At 41.4% G+C, this 25,859-nt stretch overlaps 1 protein-coding gene across 1 annotated transcript in view; it reads right to left on the bottom strand.

Moving 5' to 3' along the window:
- Positions 1-25,859, bottom strand: part of LOC138261506 (ankyrin repeat and fibronectin type-III domain-containing protein 1-like) — a 1,513,685-nt gene that overhangs the window by 1,308,670 nt on the left and 179,156 nt on the right. The window contains exon 3 of the mRNA XM_069210501.1: positions 5,168-5,358. Coding sequence (XP_069066602.1) covers positions 5,168-5,358 — 191 coding nt within the window. The remainder of the gene's footprint in view (positions 1-5,167; positions 5,359-25,859) is intronic.

The following is a 25,859-nucleotide window of genomic DNA, read 5'->3' as shown; positions in this document are numbered from 1 at the left end:
TACTGGGGAACGTGGAGGCCTTTTTAAATATGTGTCAGTTAACCCAAGAAGGCATAGCCACCAAGGTTTCAGACTGCTATGTGCTATATTTTCAACTGTAACTATGAATGACATTTCAATCGCTATGAGTAACACTTTCTTGCGAGCAAAACATAGCTACCAAGTTTTCAGATTGCTTTTGTGTGACATTTGCATGGTTTCAATGTACTTATGAGTCATGACACTGTACACTGTGCCAAATGTGTGATAGTTCGAGTTACACTAATACTGCTTGTAATGCAATTTTAAAATGGCGACCTTCATATTTGTAGTGCCTTCTCAGCTGCATGCTAGGACCTTGTGGCACTATAATTATAAAGTCAACTACTCCTGACTGCTCATATCAGGATTCATCTCTGTTTCTATTTGTTTACGGATGGTCATGCTAACCCTCTTTGTCAGAGAATCAGCACCTGTTCTGAAATGTTGCTTATTCTTAGCATGAGCCTGGAAGCTGCACCTCAGTGCATTGGTACTCTCCTTGGCCAAGTGGAAGATCCGTTACTCGGGTGAGTGTTGGGGGAATTCAAAGGTGCTGCCACTCAATAACGGTGAGTAGGGGTCTATTAAACACATGAATCTTAGACTGAATACTTCACAAAACTACAAAGGCCTAAATGGTGCCTCTGGGCATAAAATCAGTGGTGCCTAAAATGCCAAGTGTCTATAACATCAAAGTTTTTAAAAAAAGCATTGCACAGAGCTTGAGTTTTGTTTTAGCGTTTTATGCTGTTAGCAGTAGAAACCCTTATTTAATTAACACTGAAAGAATTTGGTGAATCCTCAAAGATTCCATTAGATGGCAGTGTCTAATTCCAAACGCTAAAAATTATACTTTATATGGTGCTTGATGACAGCAAGTCTGAAAGCCTGCTACACAAAAATGAAATGCTGCCAGTTGCGCCGAAGCATGTGTGAGTCGAACTTTTGTTAATAATTATTCCTTCAGCTGTGGAGCCACTCATGATCCTGACTGTATCCAGCAGTTCTGTAAATGCGTTACTAATCCATTTTAGTGCAGTGATGCGAACACCAGCACTAAAAAGCATTAGTCTTACTTGTGTTACGTGGTACTTGGCAGAGCTGAGAAGGGTGGAGCCTTCATAGTTGAACTACTGCTTTTTAGTGACTGGGCTGACACTATCAACTCACTTCTTTTAGGCTATCAGATTATCTGAAGTTAGCCACTGTTAACACGCTACTTGAAGAGGACCTAAAAGGGAAATGATTCTGTCCAGGGCAACCAACAGGGCACTATCGCAAATTAGACTTGCAATACCAGCTAACCTAAAATTGCATGGGGTCTGAAATCTAGTGCCCAACTTGCAACAAAAGGAAGCACTAAAGTAGGTGCCTGCTTCGGCCCTAGGGTGACTGGTGAGTGTATGTTGCCATAGGTGGGCGGGTGAGTGCCGAAACCAAAGCGGATGAACACAGTACTTGGGCCTCGGGATGCTGACAACTGCAAACAAACAAGGGACAGGCATTGGCAAATGTAAGAAAATAGTGTAACAGCCAATAGAAACAGAGAATGGTAAGTGACAAGCACAGGAACCAATGAAAGCAAGGAAAGCAAGGGGGAAGGATCTAAGCTCCTTTTAACATTTATATAAAATACAATAGATTTCACAAGCACAGTGCAAGTGATGTGCAGGCAAAATCTAAAAACCATGGCATCGGCAAAGTAAGCTCACAATTTATACAACCCAGTTCTTGCATGTTCATATGTCATGGAGCCAAGACAACATCAATGAGAACAGACCAGACTAATCAGAAGTAGTACACAGCACTAAAGACATATAGTTGACATTGGGATGCCACCTGACAACACAACAGCATGCAACTTGGCAAGACTGTAATAAACCATTTAGTCTTGTGAAGTGAGATAAATGGCAAAATCCAATGGCCCAGTCATTCAGACACAGTGACCCACTAAAATCCATATCCAATAGGGACCCATGGTGGTCTTCAATTAAAGCAGCATAAATCGTTGTTAAACACTATCCATAATCAGATCCTTTTTTAACACAGACCAGACTACATCAATACCTGGCAACAAATGAGTGCTGTGCCATGGAAAAGTCAGACCCTCTTTGGAGTTCTAAGAGGACTTCAAACGGCAAATATGCACTGCAACAATTCATGTAACAAAACATAACATTCCCAATCTTTGTATACTGTGTTTATATAGGAGCTTAAAGTCTTAAGTGTCAATTAGCTGACTGTTTTAATAATATTTAGACAAGTCACTTTAGCTTCATGTGATTTTTATTGCAAGGAAGAGAACATTAAACAACTGCAACATGGAATAGTGTCACACGACAACTGATGAACCACTGCATGTCTGCTCCTCCAGATCCAGCAAGGTAGTGGTGCTTTTGACTAGCATGATCATGACACCTTTAAGTGGCAGAAGAAGACTTAAAAAAGACCACTTAGAGAAGAAATGAAAATATCACTGATAGAACCACTGAGTGACAAGGAAGCATTGCTATGACGGATCTTCGAAGAGTTCACCACAAGTGATAATGATATGACACATCTATTTTCATTAAGGAAGAGGCAATTACATCTATCAAAACAGAGCTTTTTCATAAAACTATATTTTCTCATAAAATTGTATGTTATAATTGATGGGGACCTACTCGTGCCTTCTAGAGAGAATGGGTGCCAACAATGTCCAATCCTCATTCGTATGCCTAGACATTAGATAAATCAAGAAAATACAAAAGGGAAGAAATTATGTTATCCAGTTAAAGTACAATTTTTACCAATGCATGTGCCCCGAATAATGATCGACCTCTCGATGAGCTTGGCCTTGAAGTAGGTAAAATTCTTTGAAATAATTGCTTGGACATCCTGTGACTGAAACATGGCTACACAAAGCATTAGGGCTAATATACATTTAGCAATAAACAACAGACATACAATCCAATTTGTCAAGGAGAAGGGACAGCAGTAATTTGTGACAAACATATTACATTCAATTATGTCCTATCAGGTAAATGACGGTATTCAAGCATATAACTCGTTTAACATTTAACAGGTTGAAAAATAAAACACTGACACCTAGAACGATCTGGTTAATTTTTTTCTTTAGATGATGCTTACAAATTCAGGAAAAATTATGGCTTTGCAGATATAACAAGACTTGCTTTTTGATCAAAAATACTTACACCCCACCCACATTAATTGATGTATGCATGTTTGGATCCTTACAAAGACCATCGGATAAACATTAAAACAAAATTCCCACAGCCACGTAAAGAAATGTTCAAGTGCTAACTATGGAAAATTAAGAACAAGTTGAAGCAAGAGAAGAGGACAAACTGCATAGAGATGGGGGCATTAACAATACGGTAGCTGGAGCAGCAATACCCCTGTAGATATCGTGAAACACTTTGCTTTTTGGAAACCACCACAAAATAGGGAAAATGAGTCCAACCAGTGTTTTATCCCCGACTGAAAAATATACGGAATGTAGTGAGGAAAGCCCAGAGACTGTAGAAGGAGAATCCTAACAGAATTGAACTGTTGAAGCTCAATGAAAATCACAGGTGGCGCAAGAATTCTTAGAGGCAAGATGAATATCTGGCTCTTAAAACTAATCAGACAACTCTTCGACAACAGCTTTTTCAGAGGGAGTTGATTATTTTCCCAGGGGTGATTTCTCGACCCCATCCTCTGTTTCATGCAGTCTAGTTAAGGACATTTCCAGGCTGAGACGTATATGATTAAAGCAGCCCTTCCACCATGAGATAGTCAGCCAGAGGTGAAGATGGCGGTGAGGACTGGCTTGGCTCAATGGTACATTCTGCTTACCTGACATTGCTTTAGAAACAAATATAGCATTTACAATGTCTCGTAAGTCTGTATTCTGCCCAGGGGACCTATGCCCTTCTAAGGCAATTATGGAAGGACTTGAAAGTCTAGCATGTTAATGAGGGACATGGCCAACTTTTCTTTTAGATAAAGGGAAATACTAGGGGGCAGATTTATGAAACGTGGCACTGAACCCAGTGCAGCACCACTTTCCTTGCACCTCTTAGTACCCCCCTACTGCCACCATATATGTGCTTTATTTAAATTACGGTGCACCACAGCGCAGGGTAGGAGACAATAGCATCAGAATTTTTTACACTTTTGATATACTGTTAAGGGTTAGTGCCACAATTTTGGTGCTAACCCTGAACAGTACATAGGGGCCTGCTGTAACCAATGCTGTGCCCCCTTTTAACCCCTGCTCTTAGCAGGCGTTAAAAATGCCGAAAGAAATGGAGCAAAGAAACCTTTTAGGGGAATGCCCCACTTGCATACAGTTAGTCTGGCGGAGGCATAATGTGACGAAGGGGTTACAAAGTTGTAAATGTGACTGGGCATTTTTGCCATAATATTGCCACATTTGCATAAAAAATTAAGCTAATAAGGCGATATATGGTGTAAGTGGCTCTTAAATGCCCCTAGATGTTCATTTCTTGCCTGCTGTAAAAGATGCCCACTGGCTCACAGCGATGTCTCATATCAAATTCAAGATAATATTTTTAAAACCAGAGAGCTATTTAATCTAAATCTCCTAAATCAGCGAAGCAACATATTTGGTGAGTACTGTTCTATAAGGACACATAAATTCTGAGTGAAGAAACTGAATTTCACCACGAAGTGTTGCAAGGGTGGCTCGTGGCAAAGCTTTACCAACATTTGCTTGTACCTTCTTCGATGCTCACTGAGGAGATCAGAGAAATGTTGAGTTACTCCTATCTTTCAGAAAAGGTTTGAAAACCTTGGTACAAATCAACTCTCTCTTTCCTGCCATAATTTAAAGGCCATGTACATGATTTTATCCATACATAAACGTATTAGCAAATCAGCACTTTACCCGACTGCTTTATGAATTACCTTTTAACATCTTCAATCTCCTGCCGGTCACTGTGTGCCCTAGAATTCTGTATACATTTGTAGGTACAATGGGCACAACCTGAAGTGATGTACAGATATTTTAGGCCAACTCTCTAATATACCCTTACTTTATATTGTTCGCACTGTAATGTGCAAATTCAATAAAATATGTTAGAAACTCTTCAATGAAATGTGTTATAAAACAACTGTCATATTAACCACTCCAACATACCTGCTGAGGGCACTGTGCAGCCTTCCGATGGTTCTGAGGAGGTGGAAGTCCTACTATGTAGTCCAGGCATGTCCCCTAGGTGTATCTTCGAGTCTAAGTGGGATACTCTACCCAACACTGGTGACTGAGGGATGCTTGGCAGAGTCTGTGACTTTCCTAAGACAGGTCGTTGCAACTTCCTATCCAATGACCTGTAAAACAAGAAATGGAGGTATAATTAAAATAAAAAATGTCAAGTCAGATCTCAGCATGTGGATGTCCTTCAAAACTTCGGACACCTTTCTATGCACAATTAAACATATGGGTTGCTAGAATAATTAGGCCCAGATTTATGAAAAGTGGCGCTTCACTTTTCCTGCACCTCTCTGCGTCCCCCCCCCAAAGGCCACCATGTGTGCACCGTTTTTAAGATAAGATGCACCATGGCGGCATTAGGAACAATAGCGTCAAACCTTTTGATGCTGTTGTGGTGCTTTGCTCCACTAGCGTTAAAAATTATGATACTAGTTGAGCAAAGTGCAAGGAGGCCCATTGATTTCAATGGGTTGTCCTTTTAATGCCGGCTTTCAGCAGGCGTTAAAACATGACGCTAAAATTACGCCAAAAATGGTGCAATTAAATCTTGTAGATGTCATTGTGCCATTTTTGCGCCCTCCTTGCATACATTATGCATGGCGCCTGTGTAATGTGGCGCAAAGGGTCACAAAGTGGCACAATGCATGCATTGGTCCACTTTGTAGATACAGCCCAGAATTTTTGGCAATCTAACTGCAGATTAGTGTCAGAGAAATGACGCTAATGTGGCATGAGATGGGGTAATGCCATCCTTAAATTTGGGCCTTAGACTTTAAAAAGTGTTCCCTGTTGATAAAATGACACACTAAAAAAGATTTACTTAGCATTTTAATGGTCTCAAATGCTTCGATTCAGCATTTGCAACATTTTAAACTTTTTCTATCATATACTAATTCGATTTTAGGAGCCGGAAAAGTTTTTTCCAAATCCTAAAATGAGATTTTGAATAGGCACAGATTTGGTATCTGGAAACGATGTGTTGTAGGTATCTCTCCCAAACACCGAATTAGTATCCCATGCATCAATGGTTTGTGACTGAAATCCAGTCATTGAAAATTTAGCAGCATCTCAAAGAAGTTGGTAAACCATTTGCAAAGGGAATTTGAAAAAAGGTTTGCTGAAGAGTCTTAAAGAAACTTTAAAAAACATGGAAACCATTTTTAAAACCCAGCCTCATTTCCTTTGAGGAAAAAAGACAGCAATTTCGTATTAAAAAAAAATACTTCGTTAAAAATCAGTCACACACATGGTGGCCTTATTACCCTAGCAGTCCACAATCACTGTCATTGTAGCCAATCAGATTGAGTGCCAAGCCGCAATCTGATTGGCTCCCTAATGAATATTAATAAAACAAGTCGGGCTGCGATCTAATCGTACATTGATCACAAATTGTAACCAGTATGTTGTGAGCAGCAAATAGAACTACCGGCCCCTTATTTCAAAGGAGCAGAAAAAATCACAGCATAAGAGTGGTAGAAGCCTGGGATGTCCTTCACCCCACACAACAACACAGTGGGATGAAAATGACGCCAATTCCTGGGGTGGTTCTTATTTCACGCAGAGATACTGTACAGAGAGATGAAAGAGGAAAGATGCCTGTGGCCCTTAATTGTCGAGAATTATATGGTGGCACAGAAGGAATAGCAATGCCCTCGGATGCTCTTTCTTCCATGCAGCCATACACCGACATAAAGGGATAAACATGGCAATTTCCTTTTCCCATGCTGTGAAGGACTGAACCCATTCAAAATGTTCTGTATTTCGGATGCAGTCAGACAGGCGAGATGGAAATGCCTGGGGATGTTATTTGTAGCACAACGAGCTGCAGACGGGGTAGCGGCAGAAAGGCCTCTTGTGTATATCACAAATGGCAAAGGCAGCTCAGGCTTTGCGAACCACCAGTCCGGGGAACACGGCACCTCTGGCAGCGAGCAGATGTTACCCAAATCTTTAAGTGCCTGTGCACCCCACATGCCGGGGATGCTGACCAGATGTTGTTTTACCGGTTGAGATATTAAATCCGACAATTTAAGCGGCCTCACATTACTGAGTGCTGCAGCATTAATTGTTTATATACACCAGGAGATTCTCCGTGCTGAACTGAGCAGGAGTTGAATCCTTCGCCTCATGGTGCAACCTTCTCATTACTTCACCACATCCAGATGTATAGTTACACAGTATCATCATAAATCTAGAGGTAGAAGAAAGCACGACGAGTGTGAGTAAGGCCAAAGTGCAAAGATAGAGGCGCTCAAGGTCCACTTCACAAGGGAAATTAGTAATGTGCACCCATAAAATTACTCCAAGTGTAGAATTACGTTTTTTTCCTATTTACAAACGTCATTAGTAGTATGTCTCGAAAACTGCTTCATTGAGTCATGTAATTTTTTTAAAATAGTGCTGTTGACTCAGCTTTGCTGTCCGCAGGGCACAATTATACACTCAGAAAAGATAGCTTTGCTGTGCATCACAAATTGAGGGCCTCATTTACAAGAACCTGACGCATCATCATCGATGCGTCAGATGTCTTGCGTCTGCCACACATCCCTTAACGACGCCATGGATGCACTGTATTACAATACAGATCTCCATGGTGCACGTTTTCATGGATGCGTCAGAAATTCTGGCTCATCTGTTGGTGTTAAAGTGAAGCAATGCTGAAGTTGCGTCATCAAAGTGACGTAACTCCAGCAAGGCAAGGACAGTCCCATTAGGAAAAGCCATGAATCAATTTTACGCTTGATCTCAGCAGGCGGTAAAGTGTTGATCTAGTGAAGTCATAGAGTGACGCAGTGAAAAGTTGTAAATTTTACTGCAGCAGTTCTACATGACCTTTTCCGTGGGAAAGCTTATCCTGCATTCATTATACCAGGCGCAGGTATAATGTGACACAGGAGCTTTACAAACTGATGCATTGGGCCTATTGCGTCAGTTTGTAAATCTGGAGCAGTGTGGTGCTCTGCTAGCACCTCCGCTGTGACAAATACAAATAGTGCAGCAGCGGTGCAAAGGGTTTGTAAATGAGGCCCTGATTTTTTTTTCTCTTTTTTTTCCATGGTGAAAATATTTTGCCGGTAGAGAAAACCCTTCCCCTGTACCCTCACGAAATTTGGGGCTGTTACATTGCTTTTACCATACTGGATAGAGATTTGCTTGCTGGAGTAAATTTCCTGACTTTCCCATGAAACAGTTACACAGTATTAAATTACTTCAGTGTTAAGCAAAGGAAAGAATTGAAAGCAGATCTGGACACGGGAGGGATTGTGCGGTGGAAATTGAGACAGAGATGGGAGCAGAAAGCAAGTTAAGGGAAGGAGTTGAGACAGTGAAACATAAGGAAGAGCAACGCTGTGCCTAACGTTTGTGAGACCAAAGCTGGGGTTCGCGTACCTGAAGTCTCTGACTGGCTGGCCACTGGAGACATTTTTCTCTTAGAGCCACCATTACAGGGTTTGGCATGGTCAATAGGCCTGTCATAAAAAATAAAAGGCCACATTTGTGGCAGGGTGAGCAAACTTCAAACCTCCAGACATTAGAAGGGGTGGGCAATCAAAGGGCACACGAAAGCTTAAAATTAAAGCACAGTTGCTCACATCAAGTGGTCTGCAGACCACATAGTTGGTGAACCCTGAAAGGCACCCTCTGCACGTGCATCATGGTGTTGGGTTTTATATTTTAAACCTAAAACCTCCTTTTAACTGTGTTTTTTATGTGAATATATCAAGGAGAGGGCGATAGTGTCTCTGTAGTTATGACTGAGGTTGAGTAAATTTCTGTTGAAAGGGCATGTTTTGTTTTTTTAACTTTGGCTCAGTTTATGAGTCTGCATGAAGTTTTCAAAATAAGCAAACCACTTCAGGCCTGCATGTTAAGTTTCATGCAGAACTGTCAAGAGTGGGGCCATGAACACTGATGGTAATATAAAGAGTCATTTTCCATTTTAATTATCAATAGATCTTTGCTCTACAATAGAATTACACCAAAGTAGAAGTCTACTCAAGGAAATGCTGCTAACTGGTGTGAAGTAAATATATATATATATATATATTTTTAAAATAAGGGCAACATGTTCTGTTACACATAATGAGCTGCCTTACCTAGCAGAGTGCACCTTTTGACTTCCGAGATTGGCTACAAGGGTCAGCAGGCCCCTATGTCTGTAATTGTATTAAAACAAACAAAACTCCCAAAAAATACACCCAGTTACTCTTAAAGGAAATAGACCTGCTTTTAAAAAAAGATTTGTTTGTGAAAACGTTTTACTAAACCACTGCTGCACACGTGGGATGGTCATCAACGGTGGGATGGGGAAAGGGCTTGGCCAGAGGTCAGTCCCAGCAACCATATCCTACTGTGCACAGCAAAAGTCCATGCACAGAAGCAATTGGCCACCCGCTGATGTCTGGGCCCAGGGCCCTCTTGGATGTGGTACATGTTCAAAATGCCCCTGAAGAGTCACTGAAAAAAATAAAGGTTAAAGTGCAGTCATGGCTATATTTTAAAAATGCACCAGAAAAAGGTAATTGATGCAAATTAAAACCATAAAACAAATTCTTAAGTTATAGTCCGGAACGCAATTCAAAAACAGTAGCCATGAAAATCATACTTCGCACACCAAATGCAATGCTACAGACTTCACAGTAATCATACCAAAAAATACAACACCTAAAACATGCAATGTCATCTCTGTCGAACAGGTATGGGTAATGTGGTGTGTAATCTTATCTGTAGGATGAATTAAAACTATCTGTTTCCTAAAGGGTGAGGTCATGGGCATTACATTTCGTGTACCTTTTTTGTGCATTTTTGAAGCACTTTAAATCGTCCTTCCAACAACGCAAAATGGGTAGATAACACAAATTGCCTTTGCTAATATTCTTTGTTTTTCAAGTTTTTGTAAATCTTTATTATAAATAGAGTGTTGAAAAGATAGTTGCATAGAGAGGCTTGCAAAGATAAAAAGCTAGATAGATAGATAGATAGATAGATAGATAGATAGATAGATAGATAGATAGATAGATAGAAAGATAGATAGATAGATAGACAGATAGATTAAACAGAACAACTTCAATTAGTAACATAATGGTTAAATTCCTATATAAACGTGACATACAACAGCACTGAAAGCAAACTAGAAAGATGCAAAGACATGCTATACAGGCTGCATTGATTTACAAGAATAAATGTAATCCTCAAATACCAGCAGGACATACAGGTGTGCAGCTATAAACACACTTCAATAGGTGCATACTGAAGAGGCTAACTCTATAAAGAACAAAGAACAGTTTAATATGACCACAGTATGGTGTTCAGTTAAATAACAGCTGTCATATAAACAAAGGCCACTTGAAAAGCAATGAACACTTGATATTTGACGCGTATCATTAAGATTGTCTATTAAGACAGGGAATTCATTAGATAAAGAATCATGTCTCTTATGGAGGTTCCCACATAAAGAAACACTTGGTGTAAGCAAACGTACAAGGGACAGAAACATGTAAAATGGAAGCAATATATAAGGTACATGTCCCATGGAGGAACAGTGCTATGTTCAGGGAATACTTTGGGGATACCAATTTCTAAAAAGTCAAGTATTCATTGCCAGCTATGACAAGGATGGTTGGTACACAGGTCAGCAGGCTGATTGTCCAAATGACAACACCACCTCATCTACGCCATAACATACTGGGCTCAATTTACAAAAGTAAGTTTGCATGTGTAGACCTCCTCGCTTGTAGTGTTACTTCTACACCTGGGTGTAATGCTCTATCTATTCACTAGTCATCCTTTCTGTGCTAAGCTTTACATGTAGGTGAAGCATTGCGAGCCTGCACCCCATCATGTGAGAGGATTAAGACTCCTATGTCTGAATTTGCAAGTGTAAAGTTACTAGTAGGAACTTTCAACCTGTGTGTGGAGATGTCCACCACTGGGTGGAGATCTCCCTATGGGAAAATCAAGGGAAAATTAATAAACTTTCTTATTTTTTGTTTTTAAAAAGTAAATGAAAATATTTCAATGTGAATTAGAAATGTAAAATAATGTTAAACAAATAATTATAACCTAGGACTAGTTATACAGAAAGATACAGCACACTATCACCTGAAATGAATTAGGTACTAAATTATAAATGCATATTTCCATTTATTTTGTAGATATTATTGTTTGAATAATATTTTACATTTAAACTGCCCACACCCTTACTAGCAATTAGTTATTTAATTTGCTTATAAGCTATGTTCTAATTAATTTTAATAGATGTTTTACACTTTTTAAACTAAGGTCAAAATGCAAATGTGATTTTCAATGTAAGTGTGTTATTAAATTTAACAAAATAATAAAATGTGTTATTAATGATGTTGGTTTTTTGTTACTTAAAATAAGCAAACATTCTATACAATTTAGAATTCATTTAACTTATTTAACATTGTTTCATATGAATAGGGTACTTATGTTATTGTCTCCCTGCCTCCGTTGTTTTCCATTCTAAAGGATTGTTTTGCAGTACCATTGGTTGGCCAAGTGTTCTAACTGTTTTAGGGCCTAATAATGAGTTTTGCAGACGGGCTGACCCATCCGCCAAACTTCCAGTGGGAAGGTTGCCACCTTAATGGCTACCTCCCCGTCGGGCCCATTACGACTTTCCCGCAAAGCTTCCAAAAAAATACAGTTCAGCGGGAAAGTGGTGGGTTGTAAGTGAGCCAGCGGCAATGCTGCTGCCTGCAAGGTGCACCAGCACCCTCGCAATGCTCAATGTCTGTGCAGCAGACAGTAAGCATTGCGATAGTGCTGGGCAGGGGGACCCCTACACTGCCCATGTCAAGTGCATGGGCAGTGCAGGGGCTCTCCTGTGGCCCCCTGCACCTGTTCTCCGCCAGAACCAGGTTTTAATCAGCAGGGGGGTGCTGAGTTCAGTGCCACCCTGGCTGATTACAACCTGGACTGACGTCAGTATGTTGGGATCTTTGTTCCCCGCGGATTCGACAGTGGTTAGGCAGTCTGACCGCCAAACTCTTAATTTGACGGTTGGAAAGCCAAACTGGCAGCGGTCAGGACTGCCACCGTAAGTCTGGTGGTCTGTTGACCGCCAGACTCGTAATCAGGCTCTTAGTTCGTGATAAAGGTGCAGTACATGTAAGCATGTTTTGTTACTATTAGAACTGTAATAGTATTAGAAGTGTATGTTGTGAATTGCAGTCATCTTACTGTGGGTATTTGTTTTGTATTAGTGTATCTCTTCCTAAGCCCCTCCTTATATTTCCTTAAAGCAGTCTCATTTAACAGCAATTACTTTCTATTTTCCATCACTTCTCTTGTCATGTCTACATTTGCTACTAAATTTCTACACTGACCTGCTGAGATCTCTGCCACCCTCCACCACCAAGATGGAGATACCAGCAAAGAAAAGACGGAGAGGTAGGGGTGGGAGCTCTTTGTAAACTGCATTGTATACTAAGGAAGTTGCTCTTTAAATACTCCAAAATGCCTTTTGAGAATAAGGCTACCTTTATGGATGAATGAAAGGGTGCACAACTTCAGAGTCAGTCAAATCCAAAGTCTCCTGTTTTAGATACACTTTTTTAAATTGCTCTTTATTATTGGTTTTAATATGTTCATTTGCATCCGAGCGTTAAAAAAATGTTTCCCAGAAAATATCCTTATTCTCATTCTGTCCTGACATCAGTGGTTGCTAGCTAAGTGAGAAAAAAGCTAAACTACAGTTGTACTAGCACTACTAAGATCCTACACAAGTCCTTCACCGTTATCAGCTGATCCCGCAGCACACTACTGTGTTTTCCAGTGTTTACGTCTTTAAAAATACACATATTTACAGGGCCCAAAGTTTTTTTCTTAACAGCCTACCACCATCTCTGCCAAATACAGAGGTTACTGAATACCAAGGCAGCCCATAACTGATTCCACCCCATAGCTTTATTTCAATACCACCCAACTCATCCAGCATCATTATCTCTCTCTTGTGGGTTCTTTTTATATCGAGCCTAGGCCGCACGCATGCACTGTCTAGAAGACATGCTTTATTCAGCCTATGTGCTTTAACCATGCCCAGTGTTGCCATTTGTTCTTTGTTGAGCTTGTCTTAAATGTTTCCTTTTTATTGGTGCATTTTTCTAAATGACCTTCCTTTGTGTGCTTAGTTTCCTCCCAGGTGATTTCACTAAGAGAACATTTTTCTTGGCCATCACACTACGTTTAAACTTCCTCCTGTTACAGCATGTGTTGGCCCCTCCCCCCGTCTAGGCAGTGCAGCCTTAGTGTTCTTTTGGTTGTCCATAGAAATGTGTTCACACCACACCAGTGGAAACACCATGTTTATAAAGGCATCAAAGGTTTCAGGGTTTGTTTGCTCTTGTGCCTCTGCTTGGGTATACTTAACTGATGTTTTCCAAGCCACTTTCTCCTCCGCTGCTGTTTTGGAAATAATTGGCTGTGTGTGTGTGTGTGTTTTGCACCCTCCGGATGACACACACTCATCCACTTTCAGTCTTCCTCATTCTAAAGTCATCTGAACAGTACTGCAGCTGCTTCTCTGGTGCCAGTAGTAAATCATCATTCTAAATCATATAGGCAGTGCCGCCATCTGCTTCTCTGGTCCCATTGGTAATTCCTCATTCTAAGTCCTCAAGGTAGTGCTGATAGCTGCTTCTTTGATCCCAGTGGCAAGTGATCATTCTTAGTCCTCTAGGACATGCTACTAGTTGTTTCTCTGGTCCCATCAGTAATTCCTCATTCTAAGTTCTCTAGACAAGGCTGCAAGCTGCTTCTCTGTGCCCATCGGTAATTCATTATTCTAAGTCCACTAGACAATGCTGCAACCTGCTTCTCTAGAACTGTGGGTAAACACTAAATCTAAGTCCTCTAGGCACTGTTCTAGAAGCTTCTTTGTTCCCAGTGGTAATTCCTCATTCTAAGTCATCTAGACAGTGCTGCTAGATGCTTCTCTGGTCCCAGTGATAATTCCTTATTCCAAGTCCTCAACACATTGTGCAGCTGCTTATCTGGTCCCAGTGGTAATTCCTTATTCTAAGTCCTCAACACCATGTGGAAGCTGCTTCTCTGGCCCAGTGGTAAATCCTCATTCTTAATTCTATAGGCAGTGCTGCATGCGGCTTCTCTTGTCCCTTCAGTAATTCATCATTCTAAGTCCTCTAGGCAGTGCTGCTAGCTGCTTCTCTAGTCTCAGTGGTAATTCCTCATGCTTAGTCCCCTAAACAGTGCTGCACCTGCTTTTCTGTTCCCGGTGGTAATTCTCCACTCTATGGCCCAGATTTATGGTGGCCTAGAGCCATTCCAATGCCACATTAGCGTAATTTTTTAATGCTAATGTACCATTGCAAGGGCAAAAATGCTGCACCATATTTACAAGGTGGCGCAATGCCCGCCTTGGGCCACTTTGTAACCCCTTGCACCACATTAAGTCTACGCCAGGCATAATGTATGTAAGGGGGGCTTTCCAGGACTAGGGTGGGGCATGAAAATGGTGCAAAGGAATCTATGACATTCCTTTGCGCCATTTCTATTGGCATTTTTTAACACCTGCTAAGTGCAGGCATTAAAAAGAGTAACTCCCATTGTGTTCAATGGGCCTCTGGGTGCTATGCAGGATTCGCATCAACATTTTTGACGCGGGTCCTTCAAAGTGCCGTGCTAGCATCAAAAATGATGATGCTAGTCCCCCTGTTTACCACCATGGTGTGCCATATTTTAAATACGGTGCACACATGGTGGCATTAGGAGGGCGCTAAGGGGTGCAAGAAAAGTGGTGCTGCACTTAGCACTAGGTGCAGCGCCACGTTTCATAAATTTGGGCCTTAGTCCTGTAGACAGTGCTGCATCTCTGCTCATACACCCACTACACTCCAAACCAAATCACATAGGTAAAAGACATTATCATTTACAACATCAATAGATCTAACTCTAACAAATGCAAGACATATTTTATTGCAAATGCTTGTTTATCCTACTTCCGATCTTTGTCACCATCTCCCTTTTGTATTCTTCTCCTTCCTTTCTCCCCATTCTGTTTTTCTCTCTTTAGCTAGGGGTGAATGTATGCTAATGAAAGATGACTCCTGGTACCCACAATTAGGTGCCAGTGCTCACTACCTGCAATCACTGACACAATTTCAGCAGCACTTTTCCCTCTAAAAGACAGTTGTCAAATAACGTGACTTCCAACTTTCCATGTTCAAAAATCCTTATATTTTTTTCAAATCAATGTTTTGAGCACAGCAGTGCTTAATTTGCAAATAAAAAGGTGCTGGTGCTCAAAGCCCTCCTCTTAAACACGTGGCTGCTGCAACTACATGGAATACTGAGGCGGCGTAATACTGGAGCCATCTCGGGCCACTTTAATCCATATAAAGCCACTCCCTGCCCCTTCAACTCACTCTTGCAGCTTTCTCCCTTTGTGAAGCTTTTTTCGTTTTTCCCTTCATCCGTTTTTCCCATATGTGTCTTTCGCTCGCAGCAAATGCTCACGGCAGAAGAATAAACCCCGGCCCTCAAAAAATAAGTGTAGGTGCTCAGCACCAGAAACAACAAGCACAAATTAAGCAAAGGACCTATTACTGATTTGTTTTGGGCAAGTACATAACTATAGTACCTCCCGAAAGCTGATTACGGCAAGATAAATAGTCCTTCCCCTTTCTGGTGCGTTTAGGTCGTTTTGATATTCCATGGGAATTTGCAAGAGATCAAGAAAAGCCACAAAGGTAAAACATTTGAAGGGATGCAGAGCTGTCTTCTCTTCTGAGCCTGGGCTACTGCCATATTGGCCCTGCATTGTCTCTCCCAGTTCACCAGCTACGTGAGTGTTCTTAAATTATATTGCGCAGCATTCACAACTATAAAAAAATAATTAATACTATCTGGTATGTCTAAATTGGGTGACACAAATCTCCGATTTTCTATTTGGGTCGCCATTTAGCACAACCCAATTTCATCCACTAGATGGGGCCCAAATACCCTATTATGGAAAGATTTTAGTTGATTTGGGAGGGTTTAGGAAGACAGTTTTTTAGTGATCAGTGATCAAAAAAGCACTTTAACAGCACTGCTTCTGAGAGTATTTTTGGCTAAACATAAATAGCCTCGTTTACAATTGACCGTATTTGTGGTCGTTTTCTGCCGTGTCCCGCCAATTGTCCATGATTGTTATTAATGTCGCTTGAGCAGACAATGGTTGCGCAACAGAAAACTGCTTTTTTTTTTCAAATTAAAAATGCGATTTTCTGGCGGGTTTATCTTCCATGCATAGGAGCAAATCATTTGTGTGATATTAGGCATATATTTTGTTTTACCCAATCTCCTTTTTCGACGCTATCGCATATGAAAGAAGAAGTTGCTGCAACTGGCTTGTCATTTGATACCCCAGGCACTGCCATTGCTACTACTGGTTTCAGGAATCCTGAAGGCATTGGCAGCATAGGAACGTAAACACAGCTCTCAAAGTCCAGATTTCTTTCTTTCTTCACACTTTGTTGTCTCCAGCTAGAATTTAGGCAGTACAAAGAAGGTTCTTGACTGGCTAAGGGTGTATCATGCTGTCATCGTATGATGAAATCGATGGTCAAATTGTATGTGATATCACTTCTGCTCCGCTTGGCAGGCACAACACAGTAAGTCAAACTTTGTCCTTTATCTCAGTATCACTGCCCATCACGAGGTGTTCCTCGAGATTCAGTGTCTTGCTCCTTTTCTTTAATATATATGTTTCAGGTCTTTAGGACTTAATAGTCACAAATGGCTTAATTTACCTTCCTATGTTGATATCATTGAGCTTAATCTTTGAGTCAATGGCACAAGGGAAAATGTAACAACATTGTATCAAAAACAAATTGGACCTTTTTCTTTTGTGTTCTTAATGTATATTTTCCTCTGCACTCTGCCCACAAATGCCAGCTATTTTTGGAGTCCAACCAAACCAAAGGGCACGGTTAAATGTTGAATTTCTGGATGGAACTCCAACTTGAGTCCACTGCAGAAAACACTTCACTTCCTTCCACTCATGTGGCATGGGGTGGACACATGACAGAGATTAGTATAGATTGATGGGATCACTGACAGAATAACAGAAACAAAAATATTGTGTGGACAGAATATTGTGTCAATAATATTGAGGACCAAAATGTGGAAAAGGTAAGTCCAGATTTACTATTCTTAACTCCACATCTTTGTACCTTGAAGATATATATATATGTATATATATATATATATATACATATTTGAAGTATAAATAGTAAATGTTTTCTTACCTATAGAAACTTACCTTCACAATATTTTTGCCCTCCATGTTCTTGAAACTATATTTGTCCCACAATATTTTTGTTCCCGATATTCTTTCCAAAAACCAGATTTATGGAAACAAAATGTATGGCGGTTTCAAAGAGTCTCAAATACATCAGCCACAGCCTGTCTAAGCTCTGCTGTTCAACTCATTTTCACACTAAAGTGAGGTCAAATCTATCCAGATGAAAACAAATTATGTCTTTTTTTAGACTAGATAGTACAGAGTCAAGGTATTAAATACAGCCATGGGCCAAAAGCAGTAGATCTCAGACTGCGGAATTAGATAGAAGCAGAAGTTCTACGGTGGAAGCAGATGGCAAGTGCTCTGCAATCAGTACAAGGAATGGAACTAGATACCCGAAAACGTAAAAGACTGGGAAGTCACTGGAGTCCCCGATTTATAAGGCAGCCAAGGGACCGATACTTCAGTAGCAAGCAACCACTCAGGGCCACTCCATCATAAAGAACTCCACAAAGAGAGAGCAATGTCTCATGTACAATTACAAAAGCACCAGAACAAAATGCATCAGAAAGACAATGAACTCAACATGATGAAAATTTTGTGTCAGCAAACTGGGTGGCACAGGACCCCATAGAAGATGGTACACAGGGGGTCATTCCGACCCTGGCGGCCGGCGGATTTCTGGCGGGAACACCGCCAACAGAATGGCGGTGTCCCGCCAGCTAGTATGACCGTGGCGCAAAAGCCACGGCCATACCGCCGGCCCCTCCAATTTCCCGCTAGGTTTACGCCTGGCGGGCATAATCCCCAGGGCAGCGGTGCAAGCACCGATGCCCTGGGGATTATGAGTCCCCCGACCGCCAGCCTGTCCGTGGCGGTAGACACCGCCATGGAAAGGCTGGCGGTAAGGAGACGCATGGGGCCCCTGGGGGCCCCTGGGGGCCCCTGCACTGCCCATGCACTTGGTATGGGCAGTGCAGGGGCCCCCAGGCGTAGCCCCGTCGCGCATTTCACTGCCCGAATTTCGGGCAGTGAAATGCGCGACGGGTGCTACTGCACCCGCTGCACATCAACATTGCCGCCGGCTCAATTATGAGCCGGCGGCAATGTTGATGTGCCACTTCCGCTGGGCCAGCGGATGGTAACGCTGTTACCGTCCGCTGGCCCAGCGGAAATGTCGGAATAGGGAGTCATGAATACCGCCGGCAATGGCGGTATTCTGTCTCCCCCGGCCGTGGCGGTCTTGAAAAAAGACCGCCGAGGTCGGAATGACCACCACAGTCTGTAATTATGCTGTCCTCAAAATAGGTACTGAGTAATTAAGTGCTGCAGGTGGGATAGCAAAGGATGCTTGCATAGATGCTGAAGATTCATGGTTCCACCGTACAGCTGAATTTGGGCTCATGAGGCAGGTGTGTTTTGAAGCATCACCTGTACATCGCATGATGCCACTTACCTGATTCTGAGGCAAAATGTGCCTCTAGCATGTTTCCTGCAACCAGATGGTGGGGTAGTCTAGCCTAAAGGTCTCCAGCCTTTTCTCCTGTGAGAGCTACTTCTGATCAAGGTAAAGCATTCTGAGCTACACCCTAATAAGGTTTCTATAAGGTACATAAAGGAGGCACAACTTTACCGCTAGCCTTTTAGAGTATTCAGTCCTGATGCAATTGTCACAGACCATCAATGCCAAAAGAGCTGTCTCTGGAAAGATGACCTGTGAGTAAAACAAATTCAGCTGTCGTCCAATGGTTGCTTACCAGAGACACATCCAGCCTTAATGAGTTAAGATTAAGAGTTCCTGGAGGCAGAACCAGTATAGGCTTTATAAGCATGGGTTTTAAAATCCCTAGGGTAAAATGTCCATGTACTCCACTCTACACTTACAACTAAAGCATAATTTGTGTATCGTATACATTACATTTTTAAATAGGACCATTAAGTTTTATAGATTCTGAAGAATTGTTGTTGATGATAGAAGCACTATAGGAGGTAAAGGATGGATGGGTGGGCTGCAGAAATGCAAGGAGAAAAAGGAAGGAAAGAAGTGTAGAAGGGAATTAAAGAAATGGTTAATGTACTGAAAGAAGAATTCAAAGTGAAGAAACGAGAAGGTAAGGAACAAACGGATGCAAGAAAGAAAGAAATAGAAATATGAAAGAAAAGTTAAAAAAATGAAAGTTGAATGAGGCAAAGGGTGCAACAAAAGGAACAAAGGAGAGAAAAAAAGAGAAGGATTGATGGGAGAATGAAAGAATGAACCATATAAACAAACAAGGAGAGGAAGAGACGGGGAAGAGACCAAAGAAGGAGGAGCAAGAAAGAAAGAAAATTAATGAGAAAGCAAGCAGACACAAGGAAATATAGAAAGAAAGGAGGGAAGAGAAAAGAGAGAAAGGAATAAATATGAAAAAAGAAGGCAAACGGAGAATAGAAAAAACACACAAAGAGTGTGCTGAAAGCATGTATTTGCTGTGAGGCTTCTTATCAGGCAACAGCTAGATATTGCCCTTTTACCAAGATGGTGTGCAGTATGCTGCTGTATATTTTTGAAGCCTCGCATAACCGGGTGCAGGTTTTTAATGTACATCATTAGAGGGAGAACAGACACATACTCCTGAACTCCACTGAGAAACAAGCTACTTCAAGGGAGCCTGCAAGCTACTGGTAACCTGAGATCGACCTGTTGGAGACCCCATGTCCCAGAGGTTGCAAAAGCTAGGAACTTTCATTCCTTGTGTGCCCGAAGAGAAAAAAAAAATCACAACAACAGTGGAACTCTGAAAAGGACTGAGTGGCAGCAAGGAGAATCACTGCTATGAGCAGTCATTGCAGCAGCCAGAAATCAATAACTCCTGTTCCTGCCATCACTCAGCCATGCACAAATGATAAGATTGCCTCGTGAAGTTCAGAAAACATTACAAGCATTGAAGATGTGCCTATGCTGTGGGTGTGTTTCAATAGAAGAAACTCATTATCCAAACACACATGAATCATGCAGAACTGGTGAAGCCATTACCACTGCAAGTCCTCTAAGTTACATTAAAGAAATGTGCGTTCATAATGTATCCACACAACAACACATTTAAAGAAGGCAAGTAAACAGGTAAGAAATATACGACCAACCAAAGAAGCATATTTATTTAGAAAAACACAACCAATTCTATTCAATAAACATAAATGTGGTTGTAAATGTCAGTTTACGACAAAATTCACCTTAGTTATGCAGGCCAGGATTTCACAAAGAGATTCCTGGCAGATGTATGCCCTTTTACTGGTGCAGAGATCTCCACGAGTGCTGAGATGACATTAACCATAAATCACACTCAGGGGTGGTTCGTAGGGTGTTTTGGGGCATTTCAGGGCATGGTTAGCCCTTTTTTGTGAGCATTCACAAACTTCTCACATTTCCCTTTACAGCCTGGAAAGGGTCATAGTTCTACCCCAGCCAAAGGTTGACATATATCCTTTTCCAGGGTGGAAAGAGAAATGGATCATCCCCAAATTTGGTGGTGGGTGGGGGTAACCAATGGGATTTTTCCATGGACCAAATATATTTCCCATCGAGAAAGAACATATGCATTTGCACATGGAATTCCAGTCCCCCTGGGAGGAGTTCTCTGCAACAGAAATCTCTGTACAGAAGAAACAGGAATTAAGTTTGCGAATAACATTATTTTCCAAGGACTCCATATGGAAACCTGCTCCAGGTGTACCTTTCTATTTGGATTCTATGCAGAATTTGTATATTTCAGAAACTAGTATCTCTGCACATGGACATAGTTGTAAACCTCTGAGTGTAGATTTACTACTATTTTTGTGAATCGGCCCCAGTGTTACATGCACATGCACTTTACTGAACAAACATGGAAAGGCATCATACTCAGACAGGACAAAACTTTACTGTGTGCTACATAATTGCACTTGATCACTGTGATTCAAGAAACAAAAGGGCATATTTACAAGAAAGTGGCACACGGATACCGATGCGTCATTTTTTTTGCGTTGCCCATGCCCCTCCTAACAGCACCGTATTTCCAATATGGCACACCATGGCGGTCATTAGAACAATAGTGTCAAAACATTTGATGCTATGGTGGTGCTTTGCTGCACTAGCATAAATGATATTGATGCTACTGCAGCAAAGCACAGGGAGACCCATTGATTAAAATGGGTGCGTCATTTTAATGCCTGTTCTGAACAGGCATTAAAAATGATGGAAAAAATGTAGAAGTGAAATGATGTACATTTAACTGCGCCATTTTTCTGGCGTCTCTGCATCGGAATGCCCCCCTTGCATACATTTTGTCTAACACAGGCATAATGTAGTGCAAAGGGTATAAAAGTGTCACATTGCAAGCATTGCACCACTTTGTAAATACGGCGCGGGGAAAAAAGCCACCTTGGCATAGAAACAATGATGCTATGGTGGCGCAAGGTGGCGCTATAGGCTTTTAAATATGCCGCAAAGTTTTCAAGAGGAGTCAAAGGATGCAATGGATATAGACTTCAATATTTTAAAAATATATTGCAAACATACCGAAATACATCAGTTGAAGGTGCTTTTAATGAAAAAACACCACTGCTGAATTTGGTAATTAATTCTGACTGCCTACCATTATACCACATCCCATCTGTGCACTTTCTGTAATGTTATGATATTTTTTTTGCTTAAATGAAAGCACCTTAACTGATGCATTTTGGTACTTTAAAGACTTTTTAATGTGTTTTAAAAAAGACCATTGGAGGCTCACCTTTAATAAAGCCATTCTTTTTTCATTTATTAACTCTTATCATTTTCAGCCCAGAAAGTGCTTGTCCCAGCAGATTAGTCTGTTTGTAAATAACAAGTGTGCTGACATCAACATCAGTGATAGACTTTCATCCTTCTGATAAGATGGATAAGAAAACTGCTGGAATGTAAAATCGCTGCAGTTTCATATAGATATCTGCAGGGGTATCAGGACAGGCAGATATGTCCACCTACATAAAAATGAATATCACATGCATGAAATAGAATGATTGATAGGCTACTTTTTTTTACCAGATGTGAGATTTCTCTCTTTCTTTTGTTAATTTTTTTAAACAGAGCTGCACCTTATCATTCCTCTTACAGGTCAACAACATAAAACCAATATTCAAATCTATGGCCATATCCGGCGAACAATGGCCTGAGTGGAGTCCAGCTCTTTATTTTATTGCACTGGATTCTTTCTTTTTGTGGAACTGCTGCTGGGTACTCCTGTTCTTTATTTGTGAATGAAGAAGGTGTGGTAGCAGCAGATTCATCTCTGCTACGATTTCCCACCTGTCCCCCTCTCGGTTCAAACATTGCACTTCACTGTAACTCTGAGATAAAAAGATTAGGTTTGCAGAGTTGAGCAGCAGAGGTGCCCTCAAACTAAAAAACAAACATAGGGTTAGAAAGTTTCTTATTTAAGTACGAGAGCAATGGTTTGGGGAGTGAAAGGCCTAGAGGTGGCCCTCAACTCAGATCTAGCCAGCCCAGCCCACAACCCTGACGTGGGTAGGGTCTAAAGCGCTTTGAGCCCAATGGGCGTTGCGCGCTGGTCTCAGTGCAGTGCTACAATGTGACATACTAATGTTGAATCTTCCACATGTTAAAGAAATACACTTTTTTGCATTTTGAAGAGGCTTTATAATGGTTTACTCGGCTCATGTATGGGCTCTAAGATCCGAGCCAGACCCTTGGCTCTGCTCTTGCTCGGCTCTCCCTGGTAACTTGTTGGTTCGCTCACTTCTAGTGCACCATCCCTTTGGGAGAGATGGCAACTAGGGTTACGTTGATGCGTATGCAGTGGTGTAATAAAAAAGTAATGTCCCCCCCCAAACAACATGACTAGCGGCCCCTGAGTCCCCCATATTCATTGGCCTTTTGTCGAGGGTCCCTGTAAACACCCCCCACCCCCCCCAAGTGGATTGCCAGGGCTTGCATTACGCCCCTGTGTGTATGAAACAGGTTGCAGAACTTGTTTCAGTCGCAGCCGGTGCAATTTATAACAGGGACGGTGTAGATCCTGTGTAATTGGACTGACTAAGTGAAGCAAATGTGTCCGAACTTCCTAAAAGTGGATTGTGGGGGGAATAGAGGACTCTCGTCTCATGAAAATGCATCAAAATATGGGCCCAAATTAGGCATTTTAGATTACATTTTCTTTTAGGGAAGATTCAAAATCAAGGCAAATGTACAAAGTGGATATAATCGATCCTACCTTTGCTGCCTGTGAGGCCTGAAAATGGTTTCAAGAAGGAGGATTATGTACTTTTCTGTCACAAGCTTGACTCTTGCTGTTAAATTCTTTTTCTTGCTTTCTAGGTCACTTTTTAGGTCAAACCAGGGTCCATATTTAATTTTTTTTAGCGCCGCATTTGTGTAATTGTTTGATGCAAAAGCTGCGCAAACATGCAAAATACAATTATGGGGCATTTTTATACTCTGTTTGCACTGAATTAGCATCACTTTTTTTACACTAATTAAGTGAAAATTTAACTGAAAATTTATACTTTGGCGCTAGACATGTCAAGCGCCAAAATATTGGAGTTATTTAACGCCTGGGTCAGGGCAGGCGTTAGGGGACCTGTTGGCCTTTTTCCATAGTCAGAGACCATGGAAAGAGCCCACAGGTGCCCTTCCCTAGTCCCAGGGACAATCTCACCCACACCAGAGGGACAGCAGAGGAAGGGGGACCCCATCCCGGGTAAGTATAGGTAAGTATTTTTCTTTTTCTTTTCTGTGGTGCCATAGTGGGGGGCCTAACTTGGGCCCCCTATATGGCACTGGGCCCAATGGCCATGCCCAGGGGACATATGTCCCCTGGGCATGGCCATTGGGGTGGTGGGCATGACTCCTGTCTTAACTAAGACAGGAGTCATGTCCATGGCGTTTTAACGTCAGAAAATGATGCTAGTCTGGTTCGAGGCATTATTTTTGCCTCTTCCCAGACTAGCGTCATCCTTTGATGCTAAACCTCCTGTTCCCCCTACACTGCCTCCACCTGGCTAGTGCCCTTTTTTATGACACTACCCGGGCCTTACCGCCGACTACCGACATCCCATAAATATGATGCCCGTTCGCATCTTGGGATGGCGCTATACAGCGGTATACTTTTTGACGCTAAACTGCGTTAGTGCAGTTTAGCGTCAAAAAATATAAATCAGGGCCTATATATTGTAAGTTTGTGCCACTTTTGCATCTAAAGATTATGCAAATGCAGCACTAAAAATGTATAAATATGGGTCCAGGTCCCTTGTTAAGCCCTGACGGCAAGTATATTGATGTCACCCCTCCATTCTGAGGGTCTGGTTGCATTGAAGAGCTCTTAACCAGTGACAACGGCTTACTGGTTAAGGAGACAGGTGCAGAGAGATGGCATTCCTAGCACTTACCAAATGTTTTGCTATAATGAATGAGCTCAATTGAAGAGTTGTGTGGGGGGAGGTGTGGTTAGAGGAAGCAAAAGTGAAGGGTGCAGCCTACATGACTATCTTTGAGAGTCACACATCACTGGAGCAGGTGAATTGGTAAACAGTAGTTAATGGAGCTATTATGTATATCGAAAGTCTTATGCAGTTTTTCTAGTGGTATTAGCATCCTAATGTCTTTTCACCTCCCCTGATTCTTCCATTTGGTGGTAAGTCATCCTGTTGTTTGGGAAGAGGAGAGAGCTATAAGTGGGATAACATTACTTTATTGTTATTCTTGTTGCTAGTTAAAGGCGTTTACCTAGTCACACAATCATCCTCCTAAGTCCTGCTGTTTCACAAGAGGGAAGTGAGGAGGAGGAGGGGACGAACCTTCTGCACATCAATTTATCCTGAATAGCTCTCATAACCAACTGACAAGGTGCTCATTGGTTAGACTAGAGGGCTTAGGTTTAGGATTAAAGGAACTTTCTAAAGATAGATTTATGCTGCTGGATACTTAGGGGACTTTTTGCCATGCAAATTCTTCTAATTTGATTTTTTCATTTTATTTTATACAGATAGATCAGACATCTTTGTTGTAAGACTTATTTGAATTCATAACCTTCACAATACATAAAAGTATAAAGAAAACATGGGCTTATCAGGTCATGTTTTTGTTTTATGTATTAGGGCCAATTAGAAATCTGTATAGTCACTTCAAAGTCTATTTGACTGAACTTACAACTTTAATGTCACCAGAAAAGAAAGAACACAGGAGGAAACTTGATGCTGACAACATAAGTCTCAGGTATGGGACTAATAGTGCCCCTTTAAGGTTTCCCTGTCACCTAACTGTACAGCACAGACTGTCATTTTTTTCACACTTTTGAACATTGAGCACCATCTACCTATTTATACTAATTT

The sequence above is a fragment of the Pleurodeles waltl genome, chromosome 10 (assembly GCF_031143425.1).
Source record: "Pleurodeles waltl isolate 20211129_DDA chromosome 10, aPleWal1.hap1.20221129, whole genome shotgun sequence".
Classification (NCBI taxonomy): Eukaryota; Metazoa; Chordata; class Amphibia; order Caudata; family Salamandridae; genus Pleurodeles; species Pleurodeles waltl.
Note: the sequence above shows the minus strand (reverse complement) of the source record. Positions and strands in the feature narration are given on the sequence as shown.